The sequence below is a fragment of the Trichoderma ghanense genome (genome assembly GCF_004382785.1).
Source record: "Trichoderma ghanense strain CCMA-1212 chromosome Unknown scaffold_0, whole genome shotgun sequence".
Classification (NCBI taxonomy): Eukaryota; Fungi; Ascomycota; class Sordariomycetes; order Hypocreales; family Hypocreaceae; genus Trichoderma; species Trichoderma ghanense.
In genome coordinates this window covers 1,978,768-1,999,802 of record NW_027395663.1, presented here as the reverse complement: position 1 = coordinate 1,999,802, position 21,035 = coordinate 1,978,768, and the positions used below count along the sequence as shown (strand labels likewise).

At 55.5% G+C, this 21,035-nt stretch overlaps 5 protein-coding genes across 5 annotated transcripts; 4 read left to right on the top strand and 1 right to left on the bottom strand.

Annotated features, from left to right (window-relative positions):
- Positions 1–237: 237 nt before the first annotated feature.
- CCMA1212_000680 (uncharacterized protein) lies at positions 238–2,577 on the top strand (the record flags this gene model as incomplete). The annotated part of the gene is made up of 1 exon (XM_073698141.1): positions 238–2,577. The coding sequence occupies one exon, from the start codon at positions 238–240 to the stop codon at positions 2,575–2,577; it is 2,340 nt and encodes a 779-aa protein (XP_073563124.1).
- A 3,804-nt stretch (positions 2,578–6,381) lies between these two features.
- Positions 6,382–8,251, top strand: CCMA1212_000679 (uncharacterized protein; the record flags this gene model as incomplete). The annotated part of the gene is made up of 3 exons (XM_073698140.1): positions 6,382–6,667; positions 6,813–7,260; positions 7,471–8,251. The coding sequence occupies 3 exons, from the start codon at positions 6,382–6,384 to the stop codon at positions 8,249–8,251; spliced, it is 1,515 nt and encodes a 504-aa protein (XP_073563417.1).
- A 1,570-nt stretch (positions 8,252–9,821) lies between these two features.
- Positions 9,822–13,205, bottom strand: CCMA1212_000678 (Polyadenylate-binding protein and nuclear; the record flags this gene model as incomplete). Its single annotated transcript, XM_073698139.1, has 5 exons — positions 9,822–9,939; positions 10,014–12,161; positions 12,692–12,898; positions 12,932–13,026; positions 13,103–13,205. Coding segments are annotated over 5 exons (2,670 nt in total), but the record flags the coding sequence as incomplete, so codon positions are not given.
- A 354-nt stretch (positions 13,206–13,559) lies between these two features.
- On the top strand, positions 13,560–17,165 carry CCMA1212_000677 (uncharacterized protein; the record flags this gene model as incomplete). The annotated part of the gene is made up of 3 exons (XM_073698138.1): positions 13,560–14,059; positions 14,132–14,328; positions 14,404–17,165. 3 exons carry the CDS (start codon positions 13,560–13,562, stop codon positions 17,163–17,165), a joined length of 3,459 nt encoding a protein of 1,152 aa, XP_073563419.1.
- Positions 17,166–18,568: 1,403 nt separating this feature from the next.
- On the top strand, positions 18,569–20,554 carry CCMA1212_000676 (uncharacterized protein; the record flags this gene model as incomplete). The annotated part of the gene is made up of 2 exons (XM_073698137.1): positions 18,569–20,352; positions 20,455–20,554. 2 exons carry the CDS (start codon positions 18,569–18,571, stop codon positions 20,552–20,554), a joined length of 1,884 nt encoding a protein of 627 aa, XP_073563420.1.
- Between the last annotated feature and the right edge of the window lie 481 nt (positions 20,555–21,035).

The following is a 21,035-nucleotide window of genomic DNA, read 5'->3' as shown; positions in this document are numbered from 1 at the left end:
ACCTCGTATAGAGTAGCAGCATCGAATCCATCGGCGCCTGCTGCGCGAGCTGCACGTGTCGGCAAGATTGAGGGCAATCAACTCGGCACTCGGCAACATCCTTTCTCTGTTTGCACCCGGCGCCGTCACGTCTGCCGGTCCTCGACAACCGCCTGGCTATCTGGCCACAGCAGCGAGCAGCGATAAACAATCAGTCTCCTATCCTATACCCAAAGCCCACCGGCTCCCACCATCAACATGGCGAACAATAACACCAACAAGAACAACTTCCGCCCCATGAGCATCGACGCCATGCTCGATATGGAGCGGAAAGAGGTCCTCGCTCTGTTGGAGCGCGGCAGCGAAGCCCCTGCCCCGACGACTAGGAGCGCTCGATCAGACTCGCCCTATGCTGCGCGTTCTCCAGTTCGTAGCATGCTGGACATTGCCGAAGAAGCGGCTCCTACGAGCAGCGCCGCGTCGTCATCCAGCAGACCTGCCGCTGCCACCCAGGGCCCGGTGAGGAGCATGCTGGACGTTAAGGCGCCGCCCTCCCCACAGCTAGTCCGCAGCATGCTGGACATCAGTGCCCCGGCGCCGGACTCTCCTCGGCGGCCGGGCAGGAGCTCAACTCCAAGCTCGCCTCTGATGGTGCCCAGCGAGCCCGTCTTTAGGCATCAGTCGTCTTCTGGCTTGGGGCCACACCCTCGGAGCAGGTCGGATGCCGGCGTCAAGCTCGCCGAGTCCAGACGCAGCTCTCGACAGGACCCGATTGCCAATTACCAGTTTTCTAGCATCATGTCTCATAGCTCGGGTCCTCAATCGTCGTTGAAGTGGTCGTCCTCGAGAAACAGTAAACGAGAGAGTGGGGGCTCTTTGGGAGACGCGCTGAGAGGCTCCGAGAGTGGGCTTCAGCTGCCCACGGACAGAGGCCGATCTCCTTTCGGTGGCTCTCGAATCTTCCCTAACCAGTCCAAGTCTCCCCAGGCTCAAAATCGCCGTTGGGGCAGTAGGTCTAGATCCCCGGCAACCTTTTCCGCACCTCCGCTGCCGCCGGGCAAAGCCATGCTGAAAGACGGCCAGGTGGTGAATCTCAACAATGCCTACCGCAAATTGTCAGATGCGAATCTCATTCAGTCTAGCGGAAGTTTGGCGCAGCTGCCAATGCGGAAGAAATCGGTGGAGGCAGGGGAAGGCAGACTCGTGAAAGATTATGTCGGGCCGGATGGCGAGCATCTCGAATCGAGTGACGAAGAAGAAGAGGAGTCGTCCGACGATGAGGACCGAGGGCGCAAGAAGTCCCCTCGCTCGCTGATACACGACACCGGGGACAACGGCCACTCCTCGATTGGTAGCAGCTCGCAATCAGGGGGCCGACAGCCGCTGAGCTTGCTGGCGGCGGCGGAACAAGAGCGTAAGCAGACATTGGAGAGGTTACCTCGTCGGACGCGAGCGACACAAGAAATGCTGACTGGTACAGGTTCACAAGTGGCATCTCAAACCAAATATCAGTACCGCTCCCTATTCGACGAACCCGAGATCAAGGTGACAAATGCATCCGGAGACGCCGCAAAGCCGTCCAAGGGCAACAGGGGAGTCCATCCAGTCACCAGCTACGACCAGGGCCTGGCTTCGGCAACGCCCTCCGTCATGGACTCGGACGAAGAAGCCGAGATGGATGACATCAAGAGGGCGCAAAACCTGTCATTCACGATGACCAATGTCTTGGAGACACCGGAAGCGCATCGCGCCATTCGTATCATATATCGTGGAGATTACACTAGGATTGTTCAAGCGGCGGAAGAGGAGAACCACAGGCTGAGAAAATACCTGGTGGCTACGGACTTGAGCGACGAATCGACCCATGCGCTCGAATGGGCGATTGGCACAGTTCTCCGGGACGGCGATACCCTGGTTGCCATCTATTGCATCGACGAGGAGACGGGGATAGCCGCGGCGGAGGGATCTCAAGTGCCGGACGAGCCAAAGGCGATCAAGGAGCAGGCGGCGGCCATCAACCTGATGACGAACACGAAGTTGGTGCCTGCGCAGGCGAACCTGGTATCGGAATTCAAGCGAACCTCGGCCTTTTATCTGCGGAGCGAGTCCAACGCTGGCACGCCGACCGGTTCGCCGGCCCCGCTGTACCGTGGCGACCGCTTCAAGGCCGAGCAGGAGCGCAGCCGCGCCGTGCAGCAAATTACAGACAAGGTGCTCCGTCTCCTGAGGAAGACGAGGCTCCAGGTCAGGGTGATTGTGGAAGTGCTGCACTGCAAGAATCCCCGGCACCTGGTGACGGAAGTGATTGACCTTGTCAATCCCACTCTGGTGGTGATTGGGAGCCGGGGCCGAAGTGCGCTCAAGGGGTACGTGTCCTGCTTGAGCTTTATTTCGAGAAGAGGAGGGCTTGCTAACCAAAGACGTAGTGTTATCCTGGGATCCTTCTCCAACTATTTGGTTACCAAGAGCTCGGTGCCCGTCATGGTTGCACGCAAGAAGTTGCGCAAGCAGTCCAAGTACAAGCGAACTCCGGTAAAGCAGGTGAACAATATCAGCAACCCATCGGCCAAGAGCCTGGCCAATGCCAAAGTAGACTAGAGCTCTGTCGAGCCCTGAGGCCCTTGGGAGCTTGCCAAGCGTCACTGATCTCGGCCTTCCGGGAGCAAACGCAGAGAAGATTGATCTCGAGGCTTTTTATTCTCCCACGCCCCCTCTCCCCTCTCCCCCCTCCATCCTGCACTGGGGATCTCTGATTTGGGGAGGGAGGGGCAGTGAACCAACCACATGTTTTGTTTGATGACCACGGGGGAACAAGCGCATATACTGAACTGGGTACATTAAGGGATCAACTTGATGGCAGTTGTGCCAAAAGCGTGAGACGGGATTTCCCTTTTATTATCTCTTGTTTTCTTATCTTCTTCTTCACTCTTCCTAATGTCTCCTTGGACGTTGAGCTGCTTCTTCCGGCATTGTCTGTTACATGCTTCCCGGTATGCTACGAGATCATTTTCTTTTTTTTTGCGCGAACGGTAGGAGTTGACCAAACGGGCGATTACAAAACTTGAAATGGAAACACAGCGTCATTTTCTTTTTATAGCATCTTTGCGCTCTGTCCTCGTGTATGCCCGTATCACTACCCGTAGCCCTGTGAGCGTGACCCTAGATGGTGAGAGGTGAGTCCCTTCCGAATGTTCTCATGTGACTGTAGTTTAGCTCCCAGAGACAATGGATCCCAGTGGGGCGGGAGCGGGAGAGATTCGCTGCGAGGATCATGACGCGAATGCAATGGAGGTGACCATAAAGGTATCTGCTAACGTAGGGAGTACATGCTTGGTCGATCGATGGAGTATCCGCGTGGAAAGTACATGGTACCCAGGCTGTACATACCTTACATATCTTCTCCATTAAAGCGTGCAGCAGCACGTTGCTCAGAGTCGAGCTGGGTCATGTCTTGCAAGGGCGAGAGTGTGAAGGATTCAAAGGGTCCGCACCACCTTTTCCATGTGTGGATGTGGTGTGTCTACATATCAGCATGTACTTGACGATATGTGGGCGATGAGAATCGGTTGTGTGTTTCTGGTCGCCTTGAAGCGGAACGGGTAGGGGAAGTAGGTAATCGAGCAAAATAGAAGGGGAAGGGGAGGGGGCCTGAATCTTTCTGCTTCTTCTCATAAGAAATCACCAAGGTCAATACAATGTAAGGGAGGGTGGTGTGGCATTGATTCGCAACAAGCAAGACGGAAGGAAAACAGTGGGACCGATGCTGCAGAGGGCCAGAAGATGCAAAGTGCGTGCATGAAGGCCGATGAAGAGCGGAAATGCTACACAATCGTACCAGTAGTATCAACTGCCATCAGCAGCAGCGGCCTGTACCAATCAGTTACAAAGGCTCGGAGCGTCCTGTATCGTCTTCAATCATGGAGGGGTGGCGAAGCTCTTTTTGCTTTGGGGAGTTGAGCGGGAGAAGAGAGGGATAAGCCCACTAATTGCGGGGTGATAAGATAACGGGACTAGCCTAGTGGTTGATGGGGATGGGAAAGAGGTCAGAGGCAGAGGCGGGAAGGAAAGAGGGACGGAAGAGAACAAACCGCCACCAGCCGAGGGCATTTGGTGCATGTGGGTACCTCCTGCCTGCTGTAGCTGTAATGATGCATGTACTGTACTTGAAGGTACATGTAAGCAGCTGCTAAACAGAGGATGCATCGATGCTTGACATGCTTATTCTCCCCTAATGCGCCATGAAAGTCTTTCTTTTGCTTCATTCTTCAGCCTTGGTCAACACAAGTGTTACCAGGGCCGCGGTAGTACTTGCAGGTACAAGTGCGCCGAGCCCAGAAGGCTGGAATCCTGGTGCTGTCCGCTCCGGGCGTCATGGCATACATCGCATGGCGGATTGACAGCAAGGACAGGCAGACACAGGCATGAGCCAAGTGGGGGTGCTAGCAGGACGATGAAGGGAGAAGAGGGGGGGAGGGGGAGGGAAGCAAGAGAAGGGAGCAAGCAAGACAACATGCTGGCAGCTGGGTCTCTACAAGGTATCTCGAGGGATGCTACAGAGAGAGAGGGCGAGAGGTGAGGCAGAGCCACGGCAAGACGAGAGGGAGAGGGAGGGGGAGGGGGAGGGGGAGGGGATGGCCTGTCTCTCTGTCCAAGATGGCCGTCTGGTTCTGGTCTGAAACGGCGGACAGAGATGTGAGCGGCACGCCTGATTGGCCGCGACAACTGGGTCGATGTCGTGCCACGAGGGCAGGCCCGGCCTCTCACGATTTGCGGCCACCGCAGACAGACAGGCCGCATGGCGGGCTTGGGGCCAGCGATTTGCGCAAGGCGAGTGGGTGGCCCGCTGCCGGCCGCGTCCAAGTCTTCCACTCACGGCTGCAGCCCTTGGACGGGTCGAGTCGGTCGAGTCTCCAGCGTTGGGAGAGGACGAAGCAAGAGATTGGGTATGAAGAGGGAGGAGGGGGGATGGTTGTGAGTCGAGGGGAGGGCAGGACACGACACGATATGGGCGGGACAGGACGGGAAAGGTCGGTTTTTTTTCGATTGCTCGGAAACGAAGAAATCCAAGCGAGAGACGAGAAAAGAGACGAGTTGAGACGACCTTTTGCCCGCCGACTCGACTGGAAAAACGAGAGCGAGAAAGGGAACGAAAGTCGATCCATCGCCCCGAGCCCGAGAGTTTTGAGTGTGTCGCTGCCGCTCTCCCGCACCATCGATCGCTGCCGCTACCACCTCCATTCTTACCAGGGTGGCCGCTTCTCGGATTAACTGACGCACTGCCGCTTCTTGGCTCGTTCCCCAGGCTCTGTCGCTCTCTGTCTGTCTCCTTCTCCTTCCTCTCTTCCTCCTTGCAGCTCCTACGGAACAGACCGAGCGGGACCATCGATTTAGCTCGTCGTCCTTGGGAAGAAAAAGAAGCCAGTCTGGGTCGACGCTTTTCCCGCAAGCTGCCTTGCCTGCGGAGGACTAGACCTTGTTCTTCCAACCAGCTAACCGGTGCACACGCACATACTACCTTGCCTACCTTACTTTTGCCGCACATACGAGTACTGGTGGTACTCCGTACTCCATACCTCCATTACCGCCATAACGGACGGTACATACCCGACCTTACATAGGCACTGCCGGGGTCTTGGACGCCGCGAGAGAGTTGCAAGTGCAAGGCCCAAGCCCAGGCCGACTACCGACCGACACACCTTTGCCTCTCTAGTCCCATCCCGCTGGACCTTGTCCGCCCTCAAGACTCGCCCATGTATTCGCTGGTAACGGTGAATCAGCAGGTCTCCCTGATCAGCGTCACTGTCACTCCCAGCACTTTTCTGGCTGCGCTGCTTCTTCTGCTCGTCTTCGTCAGCTTCTATCTTCCCTCTCTGCCCTCATTCACCCTCCCACGACTCCCCCTGCCGCGCTTCCTCTTCGCCGCCGACTCTGCCGACGACGACGACGATGGCCATCACCATTACGACCGCCACTCGCCGCGCCCGTATCCATCGTCGCCCACCTCGCCCGACCGCCAGCTCATATTGCGCGACCAGTCGCTCACCATCTACCGCCGCGACAAAAAGGACCCGTACAAAGACCGCTCTCCTCGAAAGGAAGCCAAGGACCACTACAAGGACTACAAGGAGAGGGACTACTGCGCCAAAGAGACCGACCATGGCCGATCCCCAAGAAAGGCTCGACGCTTCTTTACGGGATTTCGAGACGCCGGCAAGCCCGCCGCCGTCTACGACGAGGAACTCCTCCGTTCTCCCCAGCGAGGCGGCGATCGAAGACGATCTCCTAGCGGATCTGGAGGTCGCGTCCGCAGGTTCCTATTCTCCTCCAGCGTGGCGGAGGCTCGCCAACGGTAGTCGAAGCAGCGGCTTCTGGAGACCGCCGTCGCATGATGCGCTCGGCGCAATGGCCCCGATGCGCCTGGCCGCGCGCCACACGCCGTTCAGCGAGCGCGACGACGACGACGACGATGACGACGACGACGACCTCGACGACTTCGACCACGACCACGATGCTCGCAACGAGATTCTGCAGAGGGCGATCCGCACACGGCTTCCCACCGGTAGCATGAGCCCCGACAAGGTGAGGAGCCGGAGTCCAGAGGGAAACAGGAGCGGCACGTTGCGACTCGAGGCACCGACCCCGCCCGTTCTCGAGAGGATACTGGAGTCGCCGCCGCCCACGGACAATTGTAAGTTGCGCCTGCGCTGCGCTGCGCCTTTTCCTTGACTGCTGCCTGCTGCCCTTGCTGGCGCGCGGCCAACTGGGGTCGTCGCCGGCGCTGCCTTGGTGCTGTTGGATTCGGCCGCCTGACATTTGTCGCCTTTCTTTCGTAGACATTCGCTTCGCCGTGCGCGCCGAGGTCCAGCAGCGAACCGAACCAATCGAAACAGCCATTGCCTTCGTCCGCAAACGTTACGCCGCCCTCACTGCGTCATGGACCTCTACCCTGTTTAGCGTGCTGCTCGCCGTCTTCAGCGTGACCATGTTCAAGACGCTCATCCAGGAGCCTGCGCCGCGGCCCGTTGGCGACCTTGTCAAGGTCGCGGGCATTGCGCGCTCCTTCGAACCGCTCATTTACTATTCGGAGCATGCCATCACGCAGGTCCACGACTTGCAGGCGACCAGCGTGGCCGTCTGGGACCTCGGAGAGACGGTGCGCACCAGCGGAATGCGAGATGCGCAGCTCATCGTGGCCGACCTCGACGCTCTCAGCGGCGCGATGAAGACGCTCGCTACCGAGATGACCAAGTTCTTTGCTGTTGTTGATGGCGACATTGACGGGTGAGTGATGACTCGATGAAATCGCATCCCCAATTCCCCCATCTTCTCATCCCGCTCCCTCATCCCATTTCTCCTTCATCCCACCTCTCGATTTGAAGCTTCAACTCTCCCCTTTTCTTTGCTCCCACTCCTTCCTGTGACCCTGGTGCGTCGAGAGAAGCAAACAGCAAAACGTTGACATATGGGCATCTGCGCCTCGTTGTACAACAGCATCCTCAATGTCATGGATTGGGCCAAGATGCATCTCAATCGCCTCCAGAACGCTCCTTCTCCTTCCACCCTCTCCTCCGCGTACGATAATATCCACAACATGCTTTCTGAGGCTCACATCCTCGAAGACGCCTCGGGCACCCCCACGCCGCTCGGCACGATTACCACGTACATCTTTGGACTAAGCAACCCGCAGCGCGAGCAACGAATGGTCCAGCTCCTGTTCAACGAATTCCTGTCCATCCTCGAGGAAAGCGTTCGGGAGGAACTTCGCTATAGCATGAATCTCTACGGCCTCTTCAACAGCATCGACCAACACTTTCTCAACCTTGCGCGGACAGTCGCGCGCGAGACGTCTGCGCAGGAAGAGCTGCACAGCGACATGCTGGCCAGCCTCTGGGTGCGCATCCTAGGCACGCGCGCCGCCGAGCTGCGCAAGTTTGAGCAGAACCGCGTGCTCCTGCGCGACGTGAGAGAGAAGACTGTGCGCAACAAGGGCATCCTGGTCAACCACCACAGCAAGCTGCTCTCCTTGCAAACGTCGCTCGAGGGGCTCCGCACCAAGCTCATCTCGCCGCTCGTCCGCGGCACCAACGCCACCATCTTGACTCTCGAAGACCAGATCGACAGCCTGTCTGGTGTGAGAGACCACTTATCCGAAATTCGACGACAGCAAAAGGGCAAAGTCCTGGAGACGCTGTACGCCAGCGTGCCAAGCAAGCAGCAACCAAGAAATCTGCGACTTGACGACGGCCGGGGCGACATTTTCAGGGAGTCTTAATCGTCGTATCATCCTCCATTTCTCTCCATCTCTGTGCTACTCATCCCTTTGTTGCATTGCGAGGCGTCGAATCAATCCTTCTGTTAGCGGGATATACAAAACCATCCTTGTCAGTCTCATTCTCATCCTCCCACGTCAGATCCAACAGCATGACTAACAAACGGATTAGCCGGCAGCTGTTATTGTCAGCTACAAAATAAATCACCATGTATACCTCTCCCAGCTTCTTAATCCCTTTCTGCCATTGTTCTTTTTTTTCAAATGGTTGAGGCGCAGGTATGGCTTCAGGGGAAGGGCAAGGTAAACAGGGTCCCAAGGCACAGCTAGGCACGGTGTTGGCGCTGTAAACGGAACGGTAAGTATATATTGTTCGTCATTTGATCCGCCATTCCAATCTCCTGTAATTCCTCTTTGCTCTGTCTTCCTTCTTTTCCTTCATCCTTATCAAGGGGGATCAAATTTGGAGTGGACACAGACAACATTTAGGTGAAAAGCCCGGAAACTCGAAAAGTTTTCACATAGATGTTACTTGTTTCTTTCCTTCTTCTTTCTTCGTTCCTTGGCTCATCTTTTCCCTCTTCTGCTCCTCTCCCATCTACTTCCTTTTTCTTTTGGTCTGGTTTTCTGTTTGGCGGGTGGAATTGTGCTTTTCATGTCATATGGGCGTTTATTGTACGCAAGGCACAGCAGGCGAATTTTGGGTTTTCCCTTACAGCTCTTTTCACTCTCCCTTTTTTACTCGCATTCTTGTAGTTGTTATTTCATGTACTCGGATCTCGTGCTTTAACCACTCCTTTTATCGGTGAGCGTCTTATTTATCTGATGTTTCTGGAGGGCGGCGCTGGGCTTTTTGGGCTGGGTATGTAGCTATCTAGTTGTACTACTCCCTAGGTTTCGGCAGTTGTCAATTGGAAGCAATCTCGTTTTTCTTCAAAAGATACCTCGTGTTTTTCCTTGAAGGAAACTCTTATTCACGTACACAATAATAAGGTAGATCCTGTTATGTTTGTAACTAGGAATGAAGTCTCCGTCTCCAGGCTCTCGAGAAGAAAAGGTTTGTGGAAACAGCAGTTTCAGAAATCCGCAACTTGATAACTTGACCTCCATAACTTCGTAAGCTCACAGTAAGAGTACACTCGACATAAGAACATGTCATCTATTAGAAAATTCCCTAGAATCCTATCCGTTTCAGCCCCTGCCTCCCTGTTTTTGCCAGTCAAAGTGGACCATGATCATGGGGGTATAGCCCAGAGGCAGCCTTCATAAAACCCGCAACGCCATCCCGGTGAGCCTGATTTCTTTTGTTGCCGGCGACGTATTCCGTCCCGGCTTGGGCAAAGCGACTTGCCGCTGCCGTAAAACCACCTTCCGAACCACACAACTTTTTGTTCAACCTCGAGAAAATGTAGCAAATAAGTCTATCCTTACATGATGCAATAGACTAGGCAACCGTGGCTATCATATTGCATCCCACGTATCATTCGGTGGCTTGTCAGCCTCGCACCGCGGTTAAATTTTGAATCGACAAAGGAAACGATAATGGTTGTCGAAGGGAGGGAAGATTGGCTGTTTAAGCCTTGGTCTCCTCCTCCTTCTTCTCAGAGCCAGTGGCCTGAGACTTGACGTACTCGTCGTAGACGGCCAGCGCCTCGTCAACCTTAGCCTTCAGAGCAGCCTCGTCCTCAATACTAAACGCAGAAAAGGTTAGCATCATGTTGATAGCTCTGGAGAAATGAGCACGAGGTAACAGGTTGAAACTTACAGGTTGACAAGCTCGGAGTTGTCCATCTCCAGGAGCATACCGGTGATCTTGCCAGCAAGCTCAGAGTTGATGGCCTGGATCTTGGGGAAGATCAGTTCACCAAGAATCTGCTTCTGCTGGGCAGGCTGGGCCGCGGCCAGCTGGTTCTGAAGCAGGGAGGCGGTGTTGTTGTCACGAGGAGCCTGGTTGGGGAAGTTGCCGTTGCGGCCAGCGTTGTTGCCGTTGCCGCCGTTGTTGTTGCGTCCCATCTGGCGGTTGTTGGGGGGGTAACCGGGCATTCCGCCCTGGACATTGGGAGGCATGCCGGCCATGGCACCACGGCCGCCCTGAGGAGCGCCGCCACGGCCTCCAGCAAGAGCAGCGGCCTGCTGCTGAGCCTGCTGCATAGCAGCCATGAACTGGGGAGTTCCGGGCTGTCCGAACTGAGGGGGGAACTGGCCGGGGATGCTGTACATGTTGGGGGGAAGGCCCTGGGGCATGTTGCGACCACCCTGCTGAGGGTATCCGGGGAACTGGCCAGGACGACCGCCCTGGACGTTGGGCATGGGCATACCGGGCTGAGGGAAGGGAATGCCGCGGCCACCCTGAGGGATGAAGCCGGGCTGCTGGCCAGGAGCGTAGAAAACGGGGGGCTGCATATACTGCTGCGGCATACCAGCTGCCGCGGCGGCCTGCTGCATCCGCAACTGGTTGCGAGCCTGGATACTAGCCTCAAGCTGGCTCTTGCGGACGTCCTTGCGCTGGGCAAGGGCAACGTACAGAGGCTTGTTGTTGATCATGCGCTGGTTCATCTCAGCAACGGCCTTGGTGGCATCGTCGGGGTTGCTAAAGCAGACGAAGCCGAAGCCCTTGCTCTTACCGAGCTTCTTGTCTGACTTCTTCTCGGTCTTCTTCTCGGCACCCTCGGCGGACTCGCCCTCCTTTTCGCTCTCCTTCTCCTTCTGGTTCTCCTTGTCCTTCTCCTGGTCCTTGGCCTCCTCCTCGCCCTCCTGAGGAGCGTCCCTCATGACCTTGGCAGAAGTGATGGGACCAAACTCGGCAAACATCTGTCGGAGCTTCTCGTCATCCACATCGTCATCAAGGTTCTTGATGTACAGGTTGACGCCCTGGTACTTGTTGGCCTTCTCAAGGCGCGCAGCTTCATAAGACTTCCGCAGCTCCTCCTCACGCTCATGCTTCTTCTGAGCACGGCCAACGTAGAGGTCCTGACCGCGGAAGTCCTTGCCGTTGAGCTCCTCAACAGCCTTGTAGGCAGCCTCGTGGGTGGTGAAGTTGACGAAGCCGAACCCACGAGTCTTGCCCTCCTGGTCGCGGGCAAGAGAAGACGAGGTAACGTCACCGAACTTCTCAAAGAGCTGACGGAAGTCCTCGTCGGTGACATCGGGGGCAATGTTCTTGACGTAGACGTTGGTGAAGTTGGCCTTCATCTCCTCGAACTTGCTCTGGCGGTCCTTCTTGGGAATGTGGTAGCCGACATAGACCTTCTTCTCGTTGAGCAGCATGCCGTTGACGTGCTTGATGGCCTGAGCAGCGGCCTCATCGGTCTCGTAGTGAACGAATCCGTAGCCCTTGGAGTTTCCGTTCTCGTCCTGCGCAACCTTGCAGCTGAGAATGTTGCCAAAGGCAGCGAAGGTGTCATGGAGAGCCTTGTTATCAATAGCAACGTCCAAGTTCTTGATGAACACGTTGCCCTGGCCGGTCTTGCGCAGAGCAGGGTCACGCTGCGACCACATGATGCGGCAAGGACGGCCCTTGATGAGGGTGTAGTTGAGCTCCTCCAGGGCCTTCTCGCCATCAGGAGTGGAGTTGTAGTTCACATAGGCGTAGCCCAGAGAGCGGCGGGTGACGGCGTCACGGCAGACACGGATGGAAGCCACAGCACCAATCTGGGAGAAGAGCTCGAAGAGCATGGCCTCGGTGACAGAGGGGTCAAGCTCTCCGACGTAGAGAGAGGCCGAGTTCTGGGGGTGGGGAGCGGCGGTGGGGGTAGGAGCAGAGGCATCCTCAGCACCAGCGCTGACGGAGGTGTCGACGGCAGGAGCCTTGACATCACCACTGCCATTGAGGGAGGTGTTGTTGAGATCGCTGGCGAGCTGATCAACAGCGGCGGAAGTGGTGTTTGCGGCCATTGCGACGGTTGACTGAATCCTGGATAGGGTATCAAACAAGACTGCGGGACATTAAGAGTCAGCGACTGAAGGGTGTTGGAAGTAGGGAAACCCTGGTTTGCCGCGGGACAAGGGCCACCAGGGTCGCCGGCGTCATCAGCTATCACTTACTGGTTCAGAAAGAGAACGAGGAGAAGAGGAATGCTCGGCGAGTCAGAGTTGACAGTTCTGCAGGCTGAGCGATCAGGGAGTTAGAGACAGCGAGGGCAAGTTGTCTCTTGTTTTGGTTTTTGGAGTTTTCTTTGCGGTGACCGTTTGCCGACGACGTCGCGCGGGAGTCGAAGATGGTGATGGCGGGTAGGGTTTTTTGGATTTTTCAATTTTTTTTGGTTTTCTTGATGAAGAAAAGAGCAAGAACAGAGATAAAGTACGAAGACCGTACCTCTGAACTAACCTGCCTTTTATTGGTTTGGTGGTGTTTGGGATAAAGTTGGGCGTTGTGTGGAAGAAGAAGAAAAAAAGAGATTTTCAACCACTCGACATATTTTTTTTTCTGCTGGGCTGCTAAACCTTTCTAGCGGTGGAGTGACCTTCCGTGCCTCCTTAGCGGCGAGTTGCGACTTCCTGCTGGAATCTATTAGGGTACCACAGTACAGATGACAGTGCAAGACACTGCCAGAGCTGGCACTAACCCAGCCTAAAGGCGAGCCAGAGGTACTCGCGGCGTCACTTGATGAAGTTGCCGCTAGCAGAGACTCGCCTCTCTCGTGGCGGAAACTGTTAGATGACAACGTTCAACCCCGCCTTCACCAGGTCTCGCGACTAACTGCCGGCCTATCGCAGAGAGGGTGTGATGCAAAGCCTGCCGCGATGGAAATTTTCAAGAGGCGGTGGCAGAACGACGCCTGTCGGCGTGTTTCTTGCTTTTTCCATCAGCTGAGTCGGCGCCGCGAAGTGGCCACAATGAAGCTCATAAGTCACCATGACATCCGCCGGGCCCAGTGCTGGCTGCAGTGTTTGGCTGCTGCTACTTCGCACTCCGTGGAACTTGCCCGCATCATCGGTTGGCTGCCCACAAGACAAGGGTAACAGTCAACTACCCCTCTTCCGCACACTGTGTTGGTGGGATGTTCAAAGGCGGTGACCCCGATTATTCGTGAGCTTTGTCCTTTCTTATCTTATCAGCACGCGACACTAGCCGGAGTGGTCTTGCCCCACCAGCGATGATGATGCTATGGGCAGCCTGCAAGACGACGCATCCAGGCTGATGACTGATGACTGATGAGAGCTTCAGGGCTGAATCTTCTAGAATCCGCAGCAACCGCAGAGATTCGGAAGCCTCGTGCAAGGTGCTAAGCGGCATGCTTGTTGATTTCCCCTTTGTTTGATGCCCGCTTGATGCTTGCGTGTAGCTACTAGCAAAGCCACAGCTGCGGCCATGTTCTCGACATTTACTGGCAACTCCCGGCGGCCAAGGAACGTGAACCTGAGCGGACAAGCCAGCAACCCGTTCTCCAACACATCATGGAGTCCCTCGGCCGTCTCGAACGCTACAAAGACGGTATCGGATGCACAGGCCGAGAGGGAGAAGCGACAGGCGGAACGGCGCCGTCTGAAGGCCGCATCGCAGATACAGAGAACATGGCGAGGGTATAGATCGCGGTCTGTGTTGAGGGACCAGCACAGACACGACTTCGACCTCGTCTACGGATCCCGATCGGATCTCGATGTTCCTCAGAGGCTATATGCTTCTTTTCCCCTGCTTCTATCTTTCTTCTCGGCCAACCGAGCCGACGACCTACAGCGTCTACTATTATTCGTCAACGACTGTAATAGCACTTCGCTTCAGCAACTCTTCGATGCCAGTCGTCACCCTTCACGCCTTCGCAAATTAATGAGAGTGTTTGTGAAAGCCTTGGGTGTTCTAGTCTCTAACGAGTATGTCTACTGCTCCCTCAAGGTGCTGCGAGCTCGCAGCAGATCGTACATGTGCTAATCAAGCTTGCTTAGCAATACGTCGCTGGAAACACGGCATCTCCTTGCGTTGATCAACCGTTTGACTGCCAGTTCGCCCTCTACGATACTTGGATCGATCGAGGAATACTATACGGCCTTGGCTAAGCTTTGCCAATTGAAGCACGGCGAAGAATGGGTTCAAGTTCTTCTCGAGTCCCTCCCAGCACCATTAGCTGCAGGTGAAGGAAGCGGTATGTGATGAAGCCCAAGATACCGTCTCAGTGAAATACATCATGACAACAGCCTACTAACTTTCCATTACGCAGAACCGGATGCATACAGGGCATTCGCACTTCATTTCCTGTCAACGGAGAACCTCCAACTATTCGAGGAGAACATCGACCTGGTAGCCCAGACCATCAACACAGAGAAGCTCGCCATCGCGATTCTCGAAGCGTACAACAGCAAATCAGACTCCTTACCAGAAAAGGACCGCCTATTTTGGCTTCTGGCTCATTATATAGATTTGAGCAGAGCGCAGAAAAGGTCAACGCAGAATCTGGTGCATCTGACTGCCACCTTCACGCAGCTATCTGCCTTGTCTTCCGATATCAGTATCCGAATAAGCACGCAGTCATCTTCCGAGCAACGCGACGACGCCGCTACCGATTCCCTTGTATTTACCTCCTCGTCATATGTATCCATTCAGTTATTGCGCCTCATCGACAGTAATGGCATTTCCAATCTCCTGCACGACTTTTCCATGAGCCTGGCGCACTCTTCAGGTCGGGAACTGGAAGGCAGTGAGCTGCTTGCCGGCTACATCTTGGCTTTGCTTCAAAGCTTTCCGAGCAGAGCAGATGACACTCGCATGAGGCTCTTTCTCGAAGAGATACCTACTGCAGACGGGAAAACCCCTATTGTCAAATTTCTGTGGCAGATGATGACCAGGACCTCAGTGTTCCAAAAGCTAAGAACAGAATCTGAAAGGCCAGCACAGATACTTCACAGGTATCTCTACGAGGCGTCATCCCAGCCGTCGGTGCACGCGGAAGAACAGGAATGGAGGATAATCCTCTTATTCTTAGAGCTTTACACATTCATTCTCAGGATCAGCGATGATGAGGACTTTTTGAGCGGTATATATCCCAAGGTCCTTAGCAGCGACGTGCCACAATCACGTACTCGATCATGCAGCTTAGCATTAAAGGATGTCGAAGCGCTCATCACATTCCTCAAGAATACTTCATTCACTCTGCATTACAGTGTGCAAGAGATTACCCAGACTCGAGCGGCTGTCGACGCATCAACACAAGCCCGGTTGGACTCATATTGGGGAGACCCCTTGAAGAACCAGGGCGAAGCCAAAGATTCTAGCAAGAGTTTGACCTCAAGAGTCTCTACGAAGCTCGATCTAGAGAGCCTTCGCGCCATCATCACCACTGCGCTGAAAATGCTGTACGAGAGGGACTCAAGGAAGCATTTTCTACCAGCGGGTCACTGGCTCATGACAAGCAAGCTGGAGAAGGAAGACTTCATCGGGGCCGTCATAGCGGAAGAGGAGAGGCAGATGCAGGAACAGGCCGATGGCAGCGACGCCGAGGCAGATGAAGACGCGGAAGCTTCATACGCTGACGGTTTCGGGATGCATTCTAGTTTCGCCGCGCAGCGGCTGTCTCGCAATGTCAGACTGGAAAGGATCAAAGCGAACCAGATACGCGCCCAAAGGGAACGACGACTCGCCGAGATGGGGCCCAAGTTGGAGCTGCTGAAGCACATCCCATTCGTTGTTCCGTTTGAGACGCGGGTCATGATCTTTCGGCAATTCATTTATCTGGACAGGCTTCGGAGAGGTGGAAATCACGGGATGATGATGCCCCCGATGGGGAGGCATCACGCAAAAATCCGCCGTGGCCAGTTATTCGACGATGCCTTCGAGCAGTTCTACCAGTTAGGAGACGGCCTAAAAGATCCCATTCAGATCACGTTTGTGGACCAGTTTGGCACGCCCGAGGCAGGTATCGATGGCGGCGGTGTTACCAAAGAATTCCTCACCAGTGTTACGGCGGAAGCTTTTGGGAACGAGAAGGGGGGGTTCAGCATGTTCACGCGTAGTCGCAAAGAACTGTTGTATCCGAATCCAACGGCCATGGACGTGCTTCGCGAATCGCTGCGGAAGCAAGGGCTGGTGGAATCCGATCCCGAGTGGAGAGAGGCGGTGTCCGACTTGCTGAGGCGCTATGAATTCCTTGGCCGCATCGTGGGTAAGTGCATGTACGAGGGGATCCTCGTCGACCTTGCATTTGCCGGATTCTTCCTCCTGAAATGGCCGTCGCCCAGTCGAAAGGAAGAGAACAGCTACAAGGGCAGCGTCAACGACCTTCAAGACATGGACGAGGAGCTATACAATGGTCTCCTCCGCCTCAAGAACTATCCCGGAGATGTGTCCGAACTGGGGCTTGACTTTACCGTAACGGACCAGATCTCGGCCCCCGGTGAGCCGGTCAAGATTGTCACTAGAAAGCTGGTGCCCAACGGCGATGAGATACCGGTGACAAACGACAATCGCCTGCTGTACATATCATACGCAGCTCGCCATCGCCTTGTTGTGCAGCCAGCTCCTCAGACCAACGCTTTCTTGCGCGGGCTCCGCGAGATTATCCGGCCATCATGGCTGTCCATGTTCAACCAGTCTGAGCTGCAGCGCCTGGTTGGCGGCGACTCGATGGCGATTGACGTTGAGGACCTCCGCCGGAACACGGTCTATAGCGGCCTTTACGCCATAGGCGATGATGGGGAGGAACACGAGACGATCAAGATGTTCTGGAATGTCATGAGAGGCTTCACAGACGCCCAGCGGCGTGACGTGCTCAAGTACGTTACGTCGACTCCAAGAGCACCGCTGCTCGGGTTCTCGCAGCTGAATCCAAAGTTTGCCATTCGAGATGGCAGCTCGGACCAAGAGCGACTGCCAAGCACGAGCACGTGTGTCAATCTGTTGAAGCTGCCAGTTTACAAGTCGGAGGAGACTTTGCGCAACAAACTGCTCTACGCGATCTCGTCAGGGGCCGGGTTCGATTTGAGTTAGACACCACATTTCATGTTTACAGACAGACTATCCAAGGTAGATGGGAAGTCTCGGATACGGGTATGGGTCTCTTGGTTATACTATTGGCAACAAATTTAGAAGAGGCGTATTATATTCTGTTATGTTTGGGCTCTACTCTGTCACCCTTTGATCGTGTACGACGGTTACCTTACGTACCTTAGGTGAGGAGACCTCGAGTTAGTACCTACAACTCCCACTACTCATGGGCCCAATCTGTGTATACAGTCACAAAGTCCAGGAATTCTCACACAGTTGCTATTGCAAAGATCATGTCCCCGGGAAGGCTAGACAAGATGACGGCGATGGCAGTGTCGCAGGGCTGACGTGTATTGAATAAAACCAAGTGTTTACCAGCTCCCGGGTGAGACGGTTCCATGAGCCGAGACTGTAGTCAAGAGTGTAACCCACCAAGACGTCATATGATTATTTGGTCCTTTGGGAGCCTATCTTGTGTATTGGTCTAATCCACTACGAAGTAGCAGATACCTACGGGAGGTATGTCGTACTCTGCATTGATACGATGAAGGAGAGATGTGTCATCTTGGTGTATCGGGCATGAGGATCACACCTATTACCCCCCACCACCGTTCAATCTGGCCCAGAGTTACCCTGCAGCTTCGGGTCGAACATTATGGATTTGCCTGCAATCAGATGACCTCGAACCCGCAGTACGACATGGATCTCAGAAATCCATTGACCCGAATAAAGAAAAGAAGCGAGACTCTCGGCTCAACAGGATGCTGTAAAGTGGACAGACGCATGTTGCGGACCGCGGTTAATATGGGACGGCCCGCCTCTTTACCAAGGTATGGTCATGGACCTGTTAGGCAGACTTACAGCAAAGAAGCTCAACATGAACGACCTGTAGCTCGCTAGACAGGCTCATGGACCACACGCTTCAATGGCAGTTTGCACATTCTTTCATATCACTTGATGATCTGGACTAGTCTCGTCCATCATCGCCATCAACTTGAACCTGGATTCCTCATGCAACGGCTATTCCAGGCTTGTGACAGCGGCCAAATGCTCCCACGCAAATGTACCCGACCGCTACCTTCTGAGCCGAGCGTAGCCACCTTGTCCGCGGCAAGGAATCGCCCCAGCTCCAGGTACCGTTCAAGTACAGGGACCCTCCGGCTGCTGTCGGCTATTGAGATCCGGATATCGGGTCGGACCTCCAGCCAATCGATGGGCAGCTAATTGCAAGGTCAGGAAATTCGGCGCCGGTCATTGACGTCGATATCGCCGCTTTTCTTCCTCTTCCCCAGATTTTCAATCCACCTCCAATTCGACTCTTGCTGGCCTCTAAGCCTGGAGCTTTTAGGGGATTCAGACTGTAGGGAACCTCGAGAGGGCAGAGCTTCACGACGATATCCAGCACAATGCCGGCGCCGACGCCTGCGTCAAGATGTGCTCTGCGCACCACCAGGGCGCTCCCACGATGTCGGCCAGCAAGGTTCCTGGGCCCTGTTGCCACCGCTCGCAGAGCTCCCTTTGTGATGCGGCCGTCAATAGGCATGCACAGTGCGGCCGTCCGGTCGTTCAGCACCGCCGGGCGACTGCGGATGGCGGCAGAGGACGAGTCTTTCGATCCCGCAACCATCGAGCGTGAGTCGGACCAGGTCGACGTCTGCATCATCGGCGCCGGTCCCGCGGGCCTCAGCGCCGCCATCCGGCTGAAGCAGCTGGCCAACGAGGCCGGCAACGAGGACTTCCGGGTGCTGGTGCTGGAGAAGGCCGGCGAGGTGGGCGCGCACATCCTCTCGGGCGCCGTCATCCAGCCGTCCGCCATCAACGAGCTGATCCCCGACTGGCTGGACGAGTCGAACCCCTCGCGCTTCGAGCATGCGACGCCCGCCGGCACCGACAAGATGCGCTTCCTCACCAAGACGGCCGCGATCCCGATCCCCGCGCCGCCGCAGATGAACAACCACGGAAACTACATTGTCAGCCTGAACCAGTTCGTCAAGTGGCTCGGCGAGCGGGCCGAGGAGGTCGGCGTCGAGCTGTACCCCGGTTTCGCCGCCGCCGAGGTCCTCTACAACACCGACGGCTCCGTCAAGGGTGTTGCCACGAACGATCTGGGCATTGGACGGGATGGCAAGCCCAAGGACTCGTTTGAGCGCGGCATGGAGTTCCACGCGCGCGTCACAATGTTTGGCGAGGGCTGCCACGGCAGCCTGACCAAGAAGGTGGTGGGCAAATTCGACCTGCGGCGGGACAGCCAGCACCAGACGTACGGTCTGGGCGTCAAGGAGGTGTGGGAGGTTGACCCGGCCAAGTTCGAAAAGGGCCTGGTTGTCCACTCCATCGGCTATCCCCTGCCGAAGGAGGTCTACGGCGGCTCCTTCATGTACCACTTTGGCGAGAACCTGGTGACCGTGGGCTTGGTCGTGTCGCTGGACTATCAGAATCCCTGGATGTCACCCTACCAGGAGTTCCAGAAGCTCAAGCTCCACCCGCTCTTCAAGAACGTCCTCGAGGGCGGCAAGTGCATTTCGTACGGCGCCCGCGCCCTCGTCGAAGGCGGCTTCCAGAGCATACCCAAGGTAGCCTTTCCCGGCGGCGCCCTGATCGGCGACTCGGCGGGCTTCGTCAACGTGCCCAAGGTCAAGGGCACACACAACGCGATGAAGTCGGGCATGCTGGCGGCGGAGGCGGCGTGGAACGCGCTCCGCGAGCCCAGCGAGGGGACCGTCTTCCTCTACGACTACGAGGACGCGCTGCGCAAGTCGTCCATCTGGAAGGAGCTCAAGGAGGTGCGCAACATGCGGCCGTCGTGGCACAACCCGCTGGGCGTGTACGGCGGCGTGGCGTACTCGGGCCTGGAGGCGTACCTCTTCAAGGGCCGGGTGCCGTGGACGTTCAAGCACGGCAAGCCCGACTACGCGGCGACGAAGCCGGCGGATCAGTTCCCCAAGATTGAGTACGACAAGCCGGACGGCAAGATCACCTTTGATATCTTGACGAGCGTGTCCCGGACGGGGACGAACCATGAGGAGGACCAGCCGGTGCATCTGCAGGTCAAGGACTGGGACGCCCACACGGACAAGGCGTATCCGCCGTTCAAGGGGCTCGAGAACCGCTTCTGCCCGGCGGGCGTGTACGAGTACGTGGAGGACGAGTCGAAGCCGCACGGCGTGCGATTCCAGATCAACGCGCAAAAGTAAGTTGACAATTCACCCTCTCTCGCTTTTATCCCACATTTTTCTCTGTTGGAGAGCAGAATAAGTTCACTTGACTAACGGGCTGTGTTTCAAAAATCTAGCTGCATTCACTGCAAGACGTGCGATATCAAGGCTCCCCAGCAGGACATCAACTGGCAAGTTCCGCAGGGCGGAGAAGGCCCCAAGTACTACATGACATGAGACGGGGTGTGTTGGTTCAACTTTGAATGAAGAAGGGGGGAGTGACGATGTATTGATACCTATGTACGGAGTACAATGAATTGCATAATAGGAAACGGGAGTTGTCCAAAGGGAAAAAGTCATGTTTTTCTTTCACATAAGGGGAGTGAGTGAGTGTTAAAGGAGGGAGGTTGGGCTGGGCTGACTGTTTATTTGTCTTGTCTTGTTTACTACTTAAGTTGTTGATACTTTGTCATATATCAGGAGAGCGCAAAATACATATTCAGTGTATATAAAGATCATGTGTCTTCTTCAAACCACAAAAGTGTCACACATCCCATGACCCAGTGATGTCCCATCACCATCACCATTCGAAGTCCGTGCAATTCATACACCCAAAGCATTTACAGTTTCTCCAGAGAGGCTCGGCTTACCTCATCACCGCCCAGACACCAGACTCCCCAGTACAGATTAGTCGCCTTCTTAGACACACGCAAAAAAA